This window comes from Ranitomeya imitator, chromosome 3 (genome assembly GCF_032444005.1).
Source record: "Ranitomeya imitator isolate aRanImi1 chromosome 3, aRanImi1.pri, whole genome shotgun sequence".
NCBI lineage: Eukaryota > Metazoa > Chordata > Amphibia > Anura > Dendrobatidae > Ranitomeya > Ranitomeya imitator.
This window is the reverse complement of record NC_091284.1, coordinates 387,949,493-387,971,217: the sequence shown is the minus strand read 5'-3', so window position 1 is coordinate 387,971,217 and position 21,725 is coordinate 387,949,493. Positions and strand designations below refer to the sequence as shown.

Genomic DNA, 21,725 nt, shown 5'->3' with positions numbered 1-21,725 from the left:
ATGTGACACATAGACCAATGCACATATTTTCCACAACTAGTACTGTCCACATTTATGTTCCTTTGTGTGTTTAAACACCTCACTATTATGAATAGACACGTAGCTACAGAGTGTAGCTATTACTATAAGGAAACCTTTAGTTCATTGGAGCCTTGTTCTGCTTTAGAAAAGAAGACTTGGTCATATTTCTTATGCTCAGTATATTAGTCAGTAATATGGACATAATGTTTACGCAGGGTTTCAAATGAGTATATGGAAAATGCAATGGGAGGAGAGCTGAGCAAAAAGAATTGCAACATTCTGGTCCAGTGGCCACATTGGTTGTCATTGGCAACAGTGGCCACATTGGTATTCTTGGATGCTGTAAAAGAGCCTTGGAAACTTGCTCCTACCAGCTGGCATTCCCGGTGCCTCCTGTGATTAGTAGGCATGCAGGCATGACATACAAGTGTTTCTCACTAAATTAGAATATCATCTAAAAGTTCATTTATTTCAGTTCTTCAATGCAAAAAATGAAACCCATAAATTTTATAACGTCATTACAAACAAATGTATCAAAAAGCTCGGCACTCAAAATTGCTTTTAGAAATTAAAGTCATTTATTTTACATCTGGACAAACAGATCAGCGGTAGCTCGATCTCGTTTAGAAAAGAGCTACCGCTGATCTGTTTGTCCAGATGTAAAATAAATGACTTTATTTTCTAAAAGCAATTTTGAGTGCCAAGCTTTTTGATACATTTGATTTAAGGGGCTGGAAACCCTACTTGAGCACCTCTACTCACAAATTTATAGAGTGCCGTGTAACTTGTTCTTGTCATTACAAACAAAGTGATCTATTTCAAGTGTTTATTTCTGTTAATATTGATGATTATGGCCAAGTATTGAGCGCATTTATTGAACATACATTTCAGTAGACCAACATTTCGGATTTTAAAATAATTTTTCAAGTTGATGTTATAAGGTATTCTAATTTACTGAGATACCGTAATATACTCGAGTATAAGCCGAGATTTTCAACTTTTTTGGGCTGAAAGTAACCCTCTCGGCTTATACTCGAGTCAAACCCAGGGTTCGGCTGGGGAGGGGGAGCGGAGCTGTGTAATAATACTCACCTGCTCCTGGCGCGGTCCCTGCACGTCTGTTTCCCGGAAGCTTGTTCCTGTAGTGAGCGGTCACATGGTACCGCTCATTACAGTAATAAATATGGATCCCACTCCACTCCCATAGGGGTGGAGCTGCATATTCATTACTGTAATGAGCGGTACCATGTGACCACTCACTACAGGAAGAAGCTGCCAGCGCCGGGCAATAGACGTGCAGGGACCGCGCCGAGAGCAGGTGAGTATAACGCAGTGCGCGATATTCGCCTGCTCCTCGTTCCACTGTCGGTGCCACTGCGTCTTCCTTGTCCTCTGCAGTGACGCTCAGGTCAGAGGGCGCGGTGACGCGATTAGTGTGCGCCACCCTCTGCCTGAACGTCAGTGCTGAGGATGGGGAAGACACAGCGGCAGCCGTCGGTGGAACGCAGATCAGGTGAATATAGCAAGTGCCAAGTGCCTGAGAGGTGAGTATGTAATTTTTAATTTTTTTAATCGCAGCAACAGCATATGGGGCAAATATCTGTATGGAGCATCTTATGGGGCCATGTGCAGCATTATATGGGGCAAATATCTGTATGGAGCATCTTATGGGGCCATGTGCAGCATTATATGGGGGCAAATATCTGTATGGAGCATCTTATGGGGCCATGTGCAGCATTATATGGGGCAAATATTGGTACCATCGGTGTCACATGCGCAGATGAACTGCCACCGCATTTCTTTCTTCATTAAGGCGTTCTATTATCCTGGATACTTGGGATCCGGACACCAGGGTCATGTGATAAACATACTATACACATGACCGCTTAGAACTACAGATACCGGCATCCCTTGCATGCACTTCCTTTCTTCCTCAGTGCGGGCACATGACCCTCTGGTCTTTTAGCTTATTGGTTGATTGGGGTTTAATAGGGACACACTATTGATGTGATGCCACTCTCCCTGACGAAGGCACGCTGCCGAAACACGCCTAGGGGAAGTGGCACCACCATCTGGTCACTGGTAAGGCATTTTATTACTATGTAGAACTCTGTCACTTTTATTGGCAGCATTTGGCGGTCTGTATACTATTTGTCTCTACAACTGTGACCTTTCCTATATGTGGATGCAGTTATGGTGGATTATTGTTAGGGACCATCTATTGATTTTGACTGCTTTTTTCTGATATATGGGTTTGATACCCAATATAACATTGCTATTGCTGCCAGTTTTTTATCACTTTAGTTTCTTTTGCCCCGCACCCAAGGTGGTGCCACCAAGATCTGGTTTGACTCTTTTCAGACACTAGTGGCTATATTTTGTAATCATTTTATGTCTTGTCCTTTTTGTTTTGAATAAACTCTTACTTTTGTTCTATATACGTCTTTTTGTATATATGTTCTTATGGGGCCATGTGCAGCATTATATGGGGCAATTGTCTGTATGGAGCATCTTATGGGGCCAAGTGCAGCATTATGTGGGGCATTTATCTGTATGGAACATCTTATGGGGCCATGTGCAGCATTATATGGTGCAAATAACTGTATGGGGCCATGTGCAGCATTATATGGGGCAAATATCTGTATGGAGCATCTTATGGGGCCATGTGCAGCATTATATGGAGAAAATATCTGTATGGAGCATCTTATGGGGCCATGTGCAGCATTATATGGGGCAAATATCTGTATGGAGCATCTTATGGGGCCATGTGCAGCATTATATGGTGCAAATATCTGTATGAGGCCATGTGCAGCATTATATGGGGCAAATATCTGTATGGAGCATCTTATGGGGCTATGTGCAGCATTATATGGGGCAAATATCTGTATGGGGCCATGTGCAGCATTATATGGGGCAAATATCTCTATGGAGCATCTTATGGGGCCATAATCCACATTTGTGGAGCATTATAAGGGGCAAATGTGTCTATGGAGCATCTTATGGGGCCATAATCAGCATTTGTGCAGCATTATATGGGCATATTTTAATATGGAGGATTTTATGGAGCCCATCATAAACTGTATGGAGCATTATATGGGGCGTATTTTGTATGGAGCATCTTATGGGGCATCATGAACTGTATGGAGCATTATACGGGGCTCCTGATTCAATATGGATATTCAAAAACACTTAAACTACTGATGTCTCAATTAATTTGACTTTTATTGGTATCTATTTTTATTTTTGACATTTACCGGTAGCTGCTGCATTTCCCACCCTTATACTCGAGTCATTAAGATATCCCAGTTTTTTGTGGCAAAATTAAGGGGGTCGGCTTATACTCGAGTATATACGGTAATTACTTTTTGGTTTTTATTGGCTGTAAGCCATAATCATCAACATTAACAGAAATAAACACTTAAAATACATCACTCTATTTGTAATGACACTATATAATATATGAGTTTCACTTTTTGTATTGAAGAACTGAAAGAAATTAACTTTTGGATTATATTCTAATTTAGTGAGCAGCACTTGTACATTTCATCACCTCATTTGCCCACCAATTATTGTTCAATTGTAAAATAGTTTTTAAATCGGTTCAATCCTGCCAGCATTGTAATCAAAATGACCTTAGGTTTGACATCATTGGTATAATCATCTCCCATGGCAATGAACACATAGTCAAGTTCTGTTCCAGCATCACCAGCATAGAATGTTATCGGTAAAGCTTTTCTAACACATCAGATAAGTTGTGTGACTTATGGACTAGTGGTTAGAAACAATTATTTTGTTTATGAGGGGAAAAAATATTTACTATCAGAATGATTCTAAGAGTAGGAATTGTTTTGTAAAAAAAAGGAAAAGTAACTGAATCTTAGGTGCCCATATACAGTGCATACAAACCACCTCCAAAGCCAGTGATTTCTTTATTGGATTGGCAGACAGGCTAATGTGTACGAAGGTCACACAACTGTCAGCTGACATTGCAAAGCTGACATCAACTCGGCAAATATTAACCCCTTCATGACCCAGCCTATTTTGACCTTAAAGACCTTGCCGTTTTTTGCAATTCTGACCAGTGTCCCTTTATGAGGTAATAACTCAGGAACGCTTCAATGGATCCTAGCGGTTCTGAGACTGTTTTTTCGTGACATATTGGGCTTCATGTTAGTGGTAAATTTAGGTCAATAAATTCTGTGTTTATTTGTGATAAAAACGGAAATTTGGCGAAAATTTTGAAAATTTCGCAATTTTCACATTTTGAATTTTTATTCTGTTAAACCAGAGAGGTATGTGACACAAAATAGTTAATAAATAACATTTCCCACACGTCTACTTTACATCAGCACAATTTTGGAAACAAAATTTTTTTTTGCTAGGAAGTTATAAGGGTTAAAATTTGACCAGCGATTTCTCATTTTTACAACGAAATTTACAAAACCATTTTTTTTAGGGACCACCTCACATTTGAAGTCAGTTTGAGGGGTCTATATGGCTGAAAATACCCAAAAGTGACACCATTCTAAAAAATGCACTCCTCAAGGTGCACAAAACCACATTCCAGAAGTTTATTAACCCTTCAGGTGCTTCACAGCAGCAGAAGCAACATGGAAGGAAAAAATGAACATTTAACTTTTTAGTCACAAAAATGATTTTTCAGCAACAATTTTTGTATTTTCCCAATGGTAAAAGGAGAAACTGAACCACAAAAGTTGTTGTCCAATTTGTCCTGAGTACGCTGATACCTCATATGTGGGGGTAAACCACTGTTTGGGCGCACGGCAGGGCTTGGAAGGGAAGGAGCGCCATTTGACTTTTTGAATGAAAAATTGGCTGCACTCTTTAGCGGACACTATGTCAAGTTTGGAGAGCCCCCGTGTGCCTAAAAATTGGAGCTCCCCCACAAGTGACCCCATTTTGGAAACTAGACGCCCCAAGGAACTTATCTAGATGCATAGTGAGCCCTTTAAACCTCCAGCTGCTTCACAAATTGATCCGTAAAAATGAAAAAGTACTATTTTTTCACAAAAAAAATTCTTTTAGCCTCAATTTTTTCATTTTCACATGGACAACAGGATAAAATGGATCCTAAAATTTGTTTGGCAATTTCTCCTGAGCACACCGATACCTCACATGTGGGGGTAAACCACTGTTTGGGCACATGGTAAGGCTCGGAAGGGAAGGAGCGCCATTTGACGTTTTGAATGAAAAATTATCTCCATCGTTAGCGGACACCATGTCGCGTTTGGAGAGACCCTGTGTGCTTAAACATTGGAGCTCCCCCACAAGTGACCCCATTTTGGAAACTGGACCCCCCAAGGAACTTATCTAGATGCCTAGTGAGCACTTTAAACCCTCAGGTGCTTCACAAATTGATCCGTAAAAATGAAAAAGTACTTTTTTTTCACAAAAAAATTCTTTTCGCCTCAATTTTTTCATTTTCACATGGGCAATAGGATAAAATGGATCCTAAAATTTGTTGAGCAATTTCTCCCGAGTACGCCGATACCTCATATGTGGGGGTAAACCACTGTTTGGGCACACGGCAGGGCTCAGAAGGGAAGGCGCGCCTTTTGACTTTTTGAATGGAAAATTAGCTCCATTTGTTAGCGGACACCATGTCGCATTTGGAGAGCCCCTGTGTGCCTATGCAATGGAGCTCCCCCACAAGTGACCCCATTTTGGAAACTAGACCCCCCAAGGAACTTATCTAGATGCATACTGAGCACTTTAAACCCCCAGGTGCTTCACAGAAGTTTATAATGCAGGGCCATGAAAATAAAAAATAATTTTTCTTTTCTCAAATGATTTTCCAGCCTGGAATTTCCTATTTTGCCAATGGTAATAGGAGAAATTGGACCACAAATGTTGTTGTCCAGTTTGTCCTGAGTATGCAGATACCCCATATGTGGGGGTAAACCACTGTTTGGGCGCACGGCAGGGCTCAGAAGGGAAGGCACGCCATTTGGCTTTTTAAATGGAAAATTAACTCCAATCATTAGCGGACACCATGTCGCGTTTGGAGAGCCCCTGTGTGCCTAAACATTAGAGATCCCCCACAAATGACCCCATTTTGGAAACTAGACCCCCAAAGGAACTAATCTAGATGTGTGGTGAGCACTTTGAACCCTCCAGTGCTTCACAGAAGTTTATAACGCAGAGCCATGAAAATAAAAATAAAAAATTCTTTTCTCAAAAATGATTTTTTAGCCCGCAATTTTTTATTTTCCCAAGGGTAACAGGAGAAATTTGACCCCAAAAGTTGTTGTCCAGTTTCTCCTGAGTACGCTGATACCCAATATGTGGGGGTAAACCACTGTTTAGGCACATGCTGGGGCTCGGAAGTGAAGTAGTGACGTTTTGAAATGCAGACTTTGATGGAATGCTCTGCGGGCGTCACGTTGCGTTTGCAGAGCCCCTGATGTGGCTAAACAGTAGAAACCCCCCACAAGTGACCCCATTTTGGAAACTAGACCCCGAAAGGAACTTATCTAGATGTGAGGTGAGCACTTTGAACCCCCAAGTGCTTCACAGAAGTTTATAATGCAGGGCCATGAAAATAAAAAATAATTTTTCTTTTCTCAAATGATTTTTCAGCCTGGAATTTCCTATTTTGCCAATGGTAATAGGAGAAATTGGACCACAAATGTTGTTGTCCAGTTTGTCCTGAGTATGCAGATACCCCATATGTGGGGGTAAACCACTGTTTGGGCGCACGGCAGGGCTCAGAAGGGAAGGCACGCCATTTGGCTTTTTAAATGGAAAATTAACTCCAATCATTAGCGGACACCATGTCGCGTTTGGAGAGCCCCTGTGTGCCTAAACATTAGAGATCCCCCACAAATGACCCCATTTTGGAAACTAGACCCCCAAAGGAACTAATCTAGATGTGTGGTGAGCACTTTGAACCCTCAAGTGCTTCACAGAAGTTTATAACGCAGAGCCATGAAAATAAAAATAAAAAATTCTTTTCTCAAAAATGATTTTTTAGCCCGCAATTTTTTATTTTCCCAAGGGTAACAGGAGAAATTTGACCCCAAAAGTTGTTGTCCAGTTTCTCCTGAGTACGCTGATACCCAATATGTGGGGGTAAACCACTGTTTAGGCACATGCTGGGGCTCGGAAGTGAAGTAGTGACGTTTTGAAATGCAGACTTTGATGGAATGCTCTGCGGGCGTCACGTTGCGTTTGCAGAGCCCCTGATGTGGCTAAACAGTAGAAACCCCCCACAAGTGACCCCATTTTGGAAACTAGACCCCGAAAGGAACTTATCTAGATGTGAGGTGAGCACTTTGAACCCCCAAGTGCTTCACAGAAGTTCATAACACAGAGCAGTGAAAATAATAAATACGTTTTCTTTCCTCAAAAATAATTTTTTAGCCCAGAATTTTTTATTTTCCCAAGGGTTACAGGAGAAATTGGACCACAAATGTTGTTGTCCAGTTTCTCCTGAGTACGCTGATACCCCATGTGTGGGGGTAAACCACTGTTTGGGCACACGTGGGGGCTCAGAAGGGAAGTAGTGACTTTTGAAATGCAGACTTTGATGGAATGGTCTGCGGGCGTCACGTTGCGTTTGCAGAGCCCCTGGTGTGCCTAAACAGTAGAAACCCCACACAAGTGACCCCATTTTGGAAACTAGACCCCCAAAGGAACTTATCTATATATGTGGTGAGCACTTTCAACCCCCAAGTGCTTTACAGAAGTTTATAACACAGAGCCGTGAAAATAATAAATACGTTTTCTTTCCTCAAAAATAATTTTTTAGCCCAGAATTTTTTATTTTCCCAAGGGTTACAGGAGAAATTGGACCCCAAAAGTTGTTGTCCAGTTTCTCCTGAGTACGCTGATACCCCATGTGTGGGGGTAAACCACTGTTTGGGCACACGTCGGGGCTCAGAAGGGAAGTAGTGACTTTTGAAATGCAGACTTTGATGGAATGGTCTGCGGACGTCATGTTGCGTTTGCAGAGCCCCTGGTGTGCCTAAACAGTAGAAACCCCCCACAAGTGACCCCATTTTGGAAACTAGACCCCCCAAGGAACTTATCTAGATATGTGGTGAGCACTTTGAACCCCCAAGTGCTTCACAGAAGTTCATAACACAGAGCAGTGAAAATAATAAATATGTTTTCTTTCCTCAAAAATAATTTTTTAGCCCAGAATTTTTTATTTTCCCAAGGGTTACAGGAGAAATTGGACCACAAATGTTGTTGTCCAGTTTCTCCTGAGTACGCTGATACCCCATGTGTGGGGGTAAACCACTGTTTGGGCACACGTGGGGGCTCAGAAGGGAAGTAGTGACTTTTGAAATGCAGACTTTGATGGAATGGTCTGCGGGCGTCACGTTGCGTTTGCAGAGCCCCTGGTGTGCCTCAACAGTAGAAACCCCACACAAGTGACCCCATTTTGGAAACTAGACCCCCAAAGGAACTTATCTATATATGTGGTGAGCACTTTCAACCCCCAAGTGCTTTACAGAAGTTTATAACACAGAGCCGTGAAAATAATAAATACGTTTTCTTTCCTCAAAAATAATTTTTTAGCCCAGAATTTTTTATTTTCCCAAGGGTTACAGGAGAAATTGGACCCCAAAAGTTGTTGTCCAGTTTCTCCTGAGTACGCTGATACCCCATGTGTGGGGGTAAACCACTGATTGGGCACACGTCGGGGCTCAGAAGGGAAGTAGTGACTTTTGAAATGCAGACTTTGATGGAATGGTCTGCGGACGTCATGTTGCGTTTGCAGAGCCCCTGGTGTGCCTAAACAGTAGAAACCCCCCACAAGTGACCCCATTTTGGAAACTAGACCCCCCAAGGAACTTATCTAGATATGTGGTGAGCACTTTGAACCCCCAAGTGCTTCACAGACGTTTACAACGCAGAGCCGTGAAAATAAAAAATCATTTTTCTTTCCTCAAAAATTATGTTTTAGCAAGCAATTTTTTATTTTCTCAAGGGTAACAGGAGAAATTGGACCCCAGTAATTGTTGCGCAGTTTGTCCTGAGTATGCTGGTACCCCATATGTGGGGGTAAACCACTGTTTGGGCACACGTCGGGGCTCGGAAGTGAGGGAGCACCATTTGACTTTTTGAATACAAGATTGGCTGGAATCAATGGTGGCGCCATGTTGCGTTTGGAGACCCCCTGATGTGCCTAAACAGTGGAAACCCCTCAATTCTAACTCCAACACTAACCCCAACACACCCCTAACTCTAATCCCAACTGTAGCCATAACCCTAATCACAACCCTAACCCCAACACACCCCTAACCCCCCCACACCCCTAACCCTAACCACAACACACCCCTAACCCTAACCACAACCCTAATTCCAACCCAACCCTAGCCCTAAGGCTATGTGCCCACGTTGCGGATTCGTATGAGATTTTTCAGCACCATTTTTGAAAAATCCACGGGTAAAAGGCACTGCGTTTTACCTGCGGATTTACCGCGGATTTCCAGTGTTTTTTATCCGGATTTCACCTGCGGATTCCTATAGAGGAACAGGTGTAAAACGCTGCGGAATCCGCACAAAGAATTGACATGCTGCGGAAAATACAACGCAGCGTTCCCGCGCGGTATTTTCCACACCATGGGCACAGCAGATTTGGCTTTCCATATGTTTACATGGTACTGTAAACCTGTTGGAACTCTGCTGCGGATCCGCAGCGGCCAATCCGCACCGTGTGCACATAGCCTAATTCTAAGGGTATGTGCACACGCTGCGGAAAACGCTGCGGATCCGCAGCAGTTTCCCATGAGTTTACAGTTCAATGCAAACCTATGGGAAACAAAAATCGCTGTACACATGCTGCAGAAAAACTGCACGGAAACACAGCGGTTTACATTCCGCAGCATGTCACTTCTTTCTGCGGATTCCACAGCGGTTTTACAACTGCTCAAATAGAAAATCGCTGTTGTAAAACCGCATTGAAATGCGCAGAAAAAATGCGGTAAATCCGCCATAAATCCGCAGCGGTTTAGCACTGCGGATTTATCAAATCCGCAGCGGAAAAATCCGCAGAGGACCAGAATACGTGTGCACATACCGAAACCCTACCCCTAACCCTACCCCTACACCTAACCCTACCCCTACCCCTAACCCTACCCCTAACCCTAACCCTAGTTCTTACCCCAACCTTAGTGGGAAAAAAAAAAATTATTTTTTTTATTGTCCCTACCTATGGGGGTGACAAAGGGGGGGGGGGTCATTTACTTTTTTTTTTATTTTGATCACTGAGATATAACCTATCTCAGTGATCAAAATTCACTCTGGAACAAATCTGCCGGCCGGCAGATTCGGCGGGCGCACTGCACATGCGCCCGCCATTTTGGAAGATGGCGGCGCCCAGGAAAGAAGACGGACGGTCCCCGGGAGGCCAGGTAAGTATAAGGGTGGGGAGATCAGGGCACGGGGGGGGGGCGTTGGAGCACGGGGGTGGATCGGAACACGGGGGGGTGGATTGGAGCATGGAGTGGGGGATCGCTGTGTGGGCGGGTGGATCGGAGCACGGGGGGGGATCGCTGTGCGGGGGGGGATCGCTGTGCGGGGGGTGGGATTGGAGTGCGGGGGGGTTTGATTGGAGCATGGGGGGTGGGATTGGAGCACGGGGGGAGCGGGCAGGAGGACGGGGGAGCGGAGCACAGGACCGAGGGGAGCGGACCACAGATCGGGGGGCTGGGGGGGCGATCGGAGGGGTGGGGTGGGTGCACATTAGTGTGTCCAGCCATGGCCGATGATATTGCAGCATCGGCCATGGCTGGATTGTAATATTTCACCATTTTTTTAGGTGAAATATTACAAATCGCTCTGATTGGCAGTTTCACTTTCAACAGCCAATCAGAGCGATCGTAGCCACGAGGGGGTGAAGCCACCCCCCCTGGGCTAAACTACCACTCCCCCTGTCCCTGCAGATCGGGTGAAATGGGAGTTAACCCTTTGACCCGATCTGCAGGGACGCGATCTTCCCATGACGCATATGCTGCGTCATGGGTCGGAATGGCACCGACTTTCGTGACGCAGCGTCAAAGGTCGGGAAGGGGTTAACCCATTGCCAGAGCACCAAGGCAAGTTGGAAGAGCCAGTCAAAGTGCCAGAACTGGTGCCTCTAATAGATGCGCCTTTTCTGGGGTGGCTGCAGGCTGCTATTTTAGGCTGGAGTCTGATAATATCACCCCCGAGGAAGGAATTTATTTTCGAAACGCGCGTCGGGGTGTGTGCGTTGTCTGGACCTAGAGACCTTAAAGGTATACAGCCCCTTTCTTATTGCTATATTGGCACCCCACACCTTATACTCTTATCAGTCCTTTCCTTGTATTTGACACTTTCACCCTTGTATCTTATAATCCTATATGTCCCTCTTCTTGCATTTGACACACTGTTTTTAAAATACTTTAATTGCATTTTTAATTTGAACACTGTAACACATTTTTTGCCTCTATGGGGATCTGATTACTTCTGAGATTGATTATGATTATTTAACATGTTTTATCACTAATTTCCTCACTAACTTATTTAATGTTATATACAATTATTTTTGCCAACATTTTTTATTTGTAGCTATTTTCACCAATTTTTTTCTATATATTTTATGTGTATATTTTTTCCCTATATTTAATTGTCTTTGGGTGCTGTTTTATGTGATCACACATATATATTTTAATATTTATTACATTTTTATATTGTGATCAATAATCAAAAATATATTATAATTCATCTATATTGTTTTTCCTTCTGGTCCGCTACTTTTTGCATTAGGCCCATGTATTCAATTATATATTTATAAAAATATTTTTTAATATATTATTATACAACACTGTCCTGATATGTGCACATGTTTTTTTTTTTTTTATATAGTACTACTGTTTGCCACTATATGTTTAATAAAGGCAATTTTATTTGAATATTTCTTGTCCAGTATTTTATTATAGTCCACTATTTCAGGGTTTTCCTTCTTGTTCTCTTGTCTTGAGTGGTCTCCACTCCACTTCACGTAGCACTTTTTGGCAATTACTATATCATTGTATTTTTCATTTTGTAATTTTATATTTCATGTAGGTGGGCCCATAAGTGTCTCTGTTTGTATTTATCCCAGCTGTCTGCTGTAGCTTGGCTGGTTGTCAAAAATAGGGGGGACCTCACACCTTTTTTTAATTATTTATTTTAATAATTAAAAAATACTCCGTATGGACCCCACTATATTTGATAACCAGCCAATAGAAAGCTGACAGCTGAGGGCTCCAGCCCGCAGCTGTCAGCTTTACCTGCACTGGTTAGCAAAAATGGTCCTCACTGCATTTTTTTAAATGTATTTATTTATTGCACAGGTGCCGCTGGTGAATACTCTCATAACAGTAAGCCTGCTCTTGCTACCCTCAGCGAGACCAACTGACGCCTGTGACCGTCAGTAACCTTTTTACCGCCGGTCACAAGTCCTGGCTCACATGCTGTCATCTATGTGACAGTATCGGAACCGCAGCGCTCTGACGGGCGTTAATGAATTTGAATGGGGTCCCGATTCAAGTTCGAGAAATCACAAAAACTGTCAACTTGGCCGTCCAACCGTTACTTAATGTTTGTGGCTATCTTTGCAGAATCAAGATTTCAAAACCTTGTACAGTGATATAAAATAAATCTTGGGTTGCTTTTTTTCCTGAAGGAGACGTAAACGTTGGTATGGTAGACCGCAATGGACAGCTTGAGGTGGAAGTGATCCAGGCCAGGGGTCTAACTCCCAAATCAGGCGCTAAGACAATACCAGGTAAAAACTGTTTTTGCATGAAATATAAAGACTGTATTTTGAAGGGCCTTGGTAACATTTTACAGTCAAAGCTTTTAAACAATTTGTTTTACAGTCAAAGCTTTTAAAGAAGTTGTTCCACGGAAATATATTCATTTACTCTGTTAGATCACACAAAACATGACAGTTTTTTCAATGGGAATAAAAAATGCTCCTATATCTAGACAGTGCTGTTGCATACTTGTTATGGTGCCCCCTTAGAATGTCCTCCTAATGTGTCCTGCGTTAATCAGAATATACTTCTAGTGAGTTGTTAATAACGGAATGCACAATACTAGGAATCACACTGCTGCCTGTGTACAATACCATGTATGACTGAGGAACTGAGTATGTGTAGTCTGCAGCAGTGGATACATTAGGTTATGTTCTGGGAGGGAAACAAAAGAACACCAGGAAGATCATTGTTTTTAATCAATTCCAAATAAAAATGTCATATGTTTTGCCCTATGCCTGATCTAATTAATATTTATTGAGGGCTAACCATTTTAAACAGGTTCTCCATATATAGAAAGAAGAAAATGACTAAAGGAAGCATATTTAATTAGCAAATCCCACCCATGTTGTCTATAAAGGTAATCACTATAGAAATAAAATGACCACCATCTTGCAACATTAACAGAAACCTGTCCTAGAATCTTATTTCATGTACTATTCATTTTATGGCTCACCTGCTGAGGTGGAACAGTTAGGCCATAGGTTTGGATAGACAGCTCGTATCATAGGCCTTGGTGCAAAGACGCAGTGGAGAAGGGCAACCAGAATATGGAACCATTTAGCAAGATATACGGACAGGCACCTTGTTGTGACAGAGCAGAGTATGTGGACAGCACCCAGGAACAGCAGAGCCAGATTGGAAGACAGACATATTATAGTAATAGAGCCAAGTATGTGACTCAGAAACAGCAAAGCCAAATTGGAAAATAGGCACATTGTTGTAGCAGAGCTGAGTGTCCGGACAAAAAAGAAAAGTTTTCAGGAGGCACACTATAATCAACCTTGATAGCCAGCACATCCTGAACTACCTGAATACTCAGGCAGTGGGCAGTGTAAGTAACCTCTTCTTATATCAGCACCCTTGGTATCTCAATATTAAATCTGAAAAACAGGGTGGACAGCAAAGTAAGCAGCCTCTTATTACCTCATTAACTCTGATTTCTCTAGTATTTGCTCAGAAAGACAGGGTGGACAGCAATGTAAGTGGCTTCTTCTTACCTCAGCATACCAGTACTAGATCAGAAAGACAGGGTGGACAACAGTATGAGCAGCCTCTTCTTACCTCAGCACCCTTGGTATCTTCATTATTGGATCAGGAAGAAATGGACAGCATTGTGAGCAGCCACTTCTTACCTCAGCATCCCAATGATGCTTTATTAGAATCAGGTGACAAAAGGGATAACCAAACGATGATGAAAAATTATATAAAAACACAATAAAAGTATAAAAACAGGAGCGCACACCCAGAGAAAATAAGGACAAATGTCTTGGTAGGAGAAACAACAGTGCTAGTACAGCATCACCATAATGTTGTAAAATGTATAAAGATAAGCATAAGATAATTAACCTTGTTGTATATTTATGTACTGACTATAGTAGGAAAAGTAAAGTGCAAGTGCAATAGGTGGTGGTATCATTAAGAACCACTGAAGAATGGTAATTAAGTAATCCATATAACAGTAGGTTTGTAATGTACAAGTAAATCAGAATGGACATAGTGAAATGGTACGGAGAGAAAAGAATCAAGAATAAGTGCTCCAGCAATATGTCAGAGAACCAAAACAAATCACCTTACAGTGTAAGCCATGAGTAATGATTGTAAGGGCAGGGAAGAATCAATACTCATGGCTACTGTTATATGGACTCTATTACTGAATTACCATTCGTCAGCGGTTTTAATGATACCAGCACCTATTGCACTTGCACTTTGCTTATTTTCATATAGTCAGTACATAATTATACAATAAGGTTAGTTACCTTGTACTTATCTTTATGCACTTTGTACCTTTATGATGATGTACTAGCCCCGTTGTTCCTCCTTCCAGGACATTTGTCCATATTTTCTCTGGGTGTGCACTCCTGTTATTCTACTTTTATTGTGTTTTTATATAATTTTTCAGCATTATTCTGTTATTCCTTTTATCACCTGATTCTAATAAAGTATCATTTTGTTCATTTTGTTCACCAATTGTTGTTCCTCATGTATTCTCACTGACTTTCCCCCTAGCCTACAAAGTCCAGTCTCTAGGGTTGTACTATTTATAGTTATTGTAGTTATTGATAAAATTTTCTTTTACCTGTTCATTACCCAAAGAAACATATTTCTTGTTCCCTTGTCTTATGTTAGCATTCCAAACAAAAAGTGTCAAATGATCCAATAGGTCAGTAAAGTGGCATATTTATTTTTATTTTGGGTCCATGCAAAGTTGATTAAAATCTTAATACAAGGACAGACATTTCGTAGAAGTTTAGCATCCTTGTATTAAAAGCGCAGAATCATTTGAGTATCATACCCAGATTTCAAACTGAAATAAACTTAAAATAAATTACACCCATCTGCCCAAAAATACTACTTTTCTGAAACACCGGTCAAAGAAAATACTAGCAAAATGGCTTAAACCATCCAGCTGATCACCAAATGTTTCCCTTACCTGAAGTTCAAGTGAAAAGATCCATTTTAGTGCTGGAAATAGTATTACAGGATATAGAAAAGCAAAATAAAACTATGATGTAGCAGGTCAACACATATCTCTTAGCTCAACACAGATCTATATGATACAATCCATTCTTATTTACCAGCACCCCATATCATGTAAAGATAATGCAATTTGGTATTATTACTATCACATATGACTAAATCCCTTAAAAGGGCTTTCCAGTTTTAACAAATTGTTCTCTCATTTATTTTAGCAAAATGACCTCCCAATGATCAATTTTTTGTAAAATAACAAAATCAGATAGCACTTACCCCTTCCAGGATGCAGAGCAGGCTCTCTGTTGCTGCTTTTGCCTATGTGTTTTGACTTTAGCTTGTTCAGGTCATGTTGGGAGCTGGTCTGGGCAACTACTGAGCTCAGCAACTTGTGTCAACTAAGCTGCTGAGCTCCGTGTTTGGCTACAGCTGTGATTTTGTTATTTTACATGAATTAGATCATTTGGGGACTGCATTTTCTAAAAGTGGAAAACCCCTTTAAGACATTAGACAGTGGTGAATGGATCCCAAATAGAATATATTCTGACATTTTAATTCTTTGTACTTGACGCTGAGACACATTAAAGGTGCCAGACACCTTTGCAGTGGATCTGGTCTTCAGCCTCTTGATAATCCAGGCTTTGGTCGCAGGGTGGATTTTTGGCATGTTGTCAGAGCTCAAGTTGCAGTTCAAGTGAAGGTCTGGGGTGCTGGGTTTCTTTTTATGCACACACAAGAAAGAAATATATCTTGGTACCGTGTTAGCCAGTGGATAGAAAAATATTTAGAATTGAGAGTCCTCAGTGGTTGTTACCTTTTAATGGCTAACTGAAAGTTATTAAAGTTTTAAAGTATCAAAGTTAGCCATTTCAGTTAGCCATTAAAAGGTATCAACCACTGAGGACTCTCAATTCTAAATATTTTTCTATGCACACACACTAATTAACCTATCATTTACTGAGCACAGGTGAGGATGTAAACTAGGATTGGGTGCATTATATGACCAGGCAACAAAACTTTTGTCTTGCTAAAATCTGACCATTCTGTGTCCATTAGCTGATCAATATTTCTGCATTAATGCCAATTTATTTTCTTAACCTAAACCACATTTTGGAGGGTTTCAGCTTTCAAAAGAATAATTTATACAACCAATGGATGAATTTAATGTCAGGTTATAAGCTTTTATTTACATAACATGGATAAGCAACATAACTTCTGTCAGGGAGTGTAGTAGTTTGTGTCCATTTTTGTTCTCATATTTCATTACTGACCCATACTTAGATTGTATACGCCTTTCTCACTTTGATTTTCATCTTATATATACAGCCCCATACATCAAGGTCTATCTGATAGAGAATGGTGCATGTTTGTCTAAGAAGAAGACCAGAACAGCTAAGAAAACCTGGGACCCAGTATATCAGCAAGTTCTCCAATTTGATGAAGGACCTCAGGGGAAGGTACTTCAGGTAAGGTGTTGTCCTCTTGAAACATTATGCTGGATCATTGGCTAGAATAACAATGTAGCAAGGCTTGTTAAAGGTCAGAAAATTGGCTTATAGGTTAACTACCTCCAATAGGTGGCACTAGAAAGAATGTATATTTTCCCTCTGGGAAACAGCTGATTTGCATGTTTTTCCTCCTTACTCCTGTAAACGTAATTGGTCTTCTTAATGAGAGCCAGTACCCTAAATAGCTGGTTTATCTATGACCTTTTATACCAATGTACTTTGCTAAACAAAGAGAAAACATGTAGTGGCAATCATACCAGAGTAAGAATGATGTAACACCAACAAGAAGTTATGGAAATAACAGGATTGATGGGCATGTTAGTGATATGCAAACGATGAAAAAATGAAAACCTTTTTTTAAAAAGCATATCTATTTAATCTGGAGAATGTCCTGCCACACTGAATGCTCTTGGGCTCGCAAATCATCAAAATCTGCTGCTGGCAGCTTTCTTTACAATTTCCAACCTATGACGTCTCAGATGTAGATAAATCTGGAAACATTGCAGGCCATAGTACCAAGTTTAAATCATGCAGGCTGCTCACAGTAGCACGAGCGACATGCAGCCCTGAATTCTCATGTGAAAATCGGCTCCTGGAACACTTTGGAGAAATGGTCATACAAATGGTTCCACAACCACATCAATGTATCGCCAAGCTGCCAGTGTACCTGCAGTGAAGTCCAGAGGGATCCAGCTACCATACCTTGTAACACCCCATAGTAATCTCGGGAGTAGGATCAGTGTGAAGTTCCCTTGTGATGATCTTATCATGGTCTTGCCCAAATGATCTCCAGACCAATCAATGGCTATCACTTTGCCTATGATCTCGTCCAAGAGAAAATTGGAACTCATTGCTGAAGAGGATAGACCTCATTCCAGCCTCCATTGCTGCCTTGCCCTGCACCATGATAGCATTGATATGAGGGCACTGGAACACCTTTCTGACTTGTAGTCCTGTTCTGTGCAAACTCCTTCTGATGATTTGTGTAGACATTGTTTGAAGTTTTAGGCTATGTATGTGATGTCCAATTTCATTTGTAGTACAGAATGGATCAATCAAGCTATCAATGACCAAAGTGACGTACGAGCCATTTTTCAACAGAACACCAGGCCACATGTTCTTGCTACTGTGAGTAGCCTGCGTGGTTTAAATGTGTTGCTATAGCCTACAACATTTTAGAACTTGTCTCCCATTGAGCATATCTGTGATGTCATTTTTTGGCACCAGATCTTGACGATTTGCATACGTAAAATCATTCAAAGTTCCAAAACATTCCTTAGGTAACAATTAATAATGTTATTAAAATTTGCCAAGACATGTAAGTGTGCGTATTTCTGTGTGTGGCGCTCATTCTCAATTCTAAATAAATCAAGCTGTTTTAAAAAATTTGTTTCCATTTTTTCATAATTTTTTACTTCATACGTTTACCTCGAGGAATGTCAAGAAACAACTTTAGAGTTCAACATGATGGATTCCTCTGTTCTCAGGAACATCAAGATGCCACCAGAAGTGCCTGTCAGCAGCTTGCTACCCTCTCACCATTCAGACCACATGCATGCTCGTCCTGAGCCAAGCATTCATGTATACCAGGGGGTTGGGATAGATAGCTGCCAGACACAATTTATGTAAAATATATTGTTCTTGTGCCAGTACTTAAAGTAGCCCCTCATCCCTGATATTAAATGTCACAATACATTTCTAATGTATAGCCACATACCTAATGTCCTCCATTCTGCTGCCATTGATTATGTAGATCAGTGACTTGTTTCCTTGTTTTCCAAAATGGCCAACACAGAAGCCATGGGAAGCATTTTAAAAAGGCTTAACCATGCCTCCCCTGCCTTTCCTCGGGTGCAGGATGGGCCAGCATGATGATGATGGTGTTGGATCTATTACATGGCAGAGAAAAGGCAGGGGATGTAAAGTTCAGCCTTTCCATAGTTCTCCCAGTGTCTTTGCAGTGGCCATTTGACGAAAAGGTGAAAAGAGGGTCAATCTGACAAAGGGAGGCAGCAGCAAGAGGATGGAGGGCACCAATCGTGACCTAGAAATGTAGCGTTACATTTCGCTTGGTGGGTCACTTTAATAGTCTGAGCCTGGTGTTTATGCACCGTCCACTGTTTTAATATCTGCTGTACAGCAACTTTTTTTTTGGCTGCTTAGGATAAAAAGTTAAATGCATTACCAGCTCAATCTTGCTGATGTCAACTACCAAATTACAATATCTCCTTGGGCATGAATACATTTGTCACTACTTTAGCATTCATACTTCTGAGCTAAATAGCTAAGTACGAGCCGTTTATATTTTTTGCAATGTCACCACTCTTTACATCTGACCAATAGTTCTGCTAATAACACTCTTAAATGCTGATCATTTGTGTACCTTCTGTAGGTAATTGTATGGGGAGACTATGGCAGAATGGACCACAAATGCTTTATGGGAATGGCACAGATCCTACTTGAAGAGCTTGATCTAAGTTCCTGTGTCACAGGCTGGTATAAACTATTTCCCACTTCATCACTGGCAGACTCCAGCATTGCTCCTCTCACCCGACGACTATCACAGTCCTCACTGGAGAGCTCCACCAGTCCATCCTGCACCTAACCTGCCGAGGAAGAAGTCTTTGTTCTAATTGTCCCTCCTTTTCCTAAAGCCAAACCAATCACCTTCCTCTTGATAGCACCAGACCCTACACCATAGACTGGTTATTCGGGGCTCTGGAAAAGGAGGGATGCAACTATGGCTGAGGAACCGGGAACCGGTGCAACTGTCCAATATAAAGCTGCCAATTAAATGCTACTGCAGAAAAATATATATATATAAAAGTTATCTATATTATAATGAAACACATAGAGACTGTTATATTTACTACATTTCACTATACAGGGGAACAAAACAAGGAAACTCAATGCAGAATCAAATCGGCAAAACAGCCCTTTATTGCCCTTGCCACCATGCAAGGCCTGTTAGGGTGACAATAACATTTACCCTTCTGGAGTAAATGTACGCTAATGCTCCAGCGCTGCGGTATGTTATACAGCAAAGCACATACACACTAGACAGCACATACGGTAGATCTCAAGCTATAGTGAACACTCAGAATTGTATGCGCAAACTGCTCCTTACTCTAAAAAGCAGTTCCCCAACGTACCAAGCTGACATTAAAGATCTCTCCATCTCCCCCTACCTACACTCCTCAGGCAGCAAAAGAGCTGGATAGTATAAGGTTGGCAACTGTGATATCATGTATAGTTCATACAAAGCTATATACACTCATACATATGAATGCATTGACATCTCTCTATACTGCAAATGATATTTTTTCAGGTAAACTATTTTTTTTTTCTACATTTTTGCGTTTAAAATGGAATGTAGCATTTTAAATGTGCTTTTCTGAGGATTTAGAAAAAGAATTGCGAAAGGTGACTTGCTACTTTTTGTTTACATGGTCTTTTTGCCGCACATATAAGCAATCTTTTTTATATATATATATAAATACATATATATACATAGTACTGCATGTAGCTTTTTGTGTTCTAACACAATTCAAACAACGCATTCATTTTCTTTTAAGTGCTTTAAACTTTTTTTGCGCTGAACTCTCAGCACACTGTAGTGCCAGGAAGCCCTGCGATCCTTTACTACTACAAAGATGACGTTCCCTGCAGTCAAGCTTGGCTGGTCTAGGAGCATTATGTTATGTGACAGTAAGATCGCTAGGATTCATAGTCTGATATGAACAGGACATACTCATGGCATTACCTGTTTCCAATAGATATCAGCCTTGTGTGCATTTATCGGTTATGCGCAGAATTACTGTATCCCATATGCTACGAAACCTTCACTTTCATCCACGGACAGTCGCTGTAAAAAAAGAAAGATACAAGAAATAAAGCATCATGGATATTGGAATTGAAAAGCATATATGTAGCATGTGATCTCATGTAGCAATTGATATTGTTTCTTAAAGGATGTCTACTATAACAACTCAGGGCTAAAAAAAAAAAGACATGGGTCTTCAATGGAACTGTGAAGTTTCTATAACTTGACCAAACCCGTTTATTACAATTCCAAGAGAAAGTCTGCAGCATATTTTTTTCACCAGGAGGATGAAAAAGTCCCACATATTCCTTGAAGCAATACATGGACTGATAAGGGTACAAAAGGAGCGGTTGCGGTTTAGATACCATCAGGGGTGGACATATTGTGGATGTAACCTGTGCAGCTACACAGGGGCCCAAGAGGTAAGGGGCCCACGTCTACCCCCAAAGCAGGTGGAATTGTGCATTTTGGTGAGTTAAGTTATTGGCCCTCTTCTGTCTGTGTCCACCACTGGTTACCAGAACACTGTAAGTATCTCTTGACATGTAAGTGGCAGGTATAGAAATATATTCCTATAGTTTATCAAGGAAAAAATGTTGTATTCACAATCCAAACCACTAAGATGTAGACAGAATCTTAAGGCATCAATATGTAACTTTAAAAATTCAATGAATTCTTTTTAGAGGCGGCTACAACAAACAACATATTCTGATTATTATTTTACATTGTATCAATAGTTAAAGGAATTATCCGGCCCTTTGATTGTTTCTTCGTATGGAGAAGTTACTGGCAGGTAGTTGCCTCTTATGCCCGGTGATGATCTTTTACAGCTCAGGTGGCAATTCTCTTGATTCTTTTGACCTCAACAGAGCAGCTCTTTCTCTT

At 41.1% G+C, this 21,725-nt stretch overlaps 1 protein-coding gene across 2 annotated transcripts in view; it reads left to right on the top strand.

The window, feature by feature from the left end:
- RIMS3 (regulating synaptic membrane exocytosis 3) overlaps positions 1 to 20,897 on the top strand; it is a 223,527-nt gene extending 202,630 nt beyond the window's left edge. The window contains exons 5-7 of one of the 2 annotated variants that reach the window (XM_069756982.1): positions 12,683 to 12,784; positions 16,836 to 16,975; positions 19,410 to 20,897. In XM_069756982.1, the coding sequence (XP_069613083.1) occupies positions 12,683 to 12,784; positions 16,836 to 16,975; positions 19,410 to 19,622 (455 nt within the window). In that variant the 3' untranslated portion in view covers positions 19,623 to 20,897. The remainder of the gene's footprint in view (positions 1 to 12,682; positions 12,785 to 16,835; positions 16,976 to 19,409) is intronic. The other variant, XM_069756983.1, reaches the window with a different exon arrangement.
- The last annotated feature ends 828 nt before the right edge of the window (positions 20,898 to 21,725 follow it).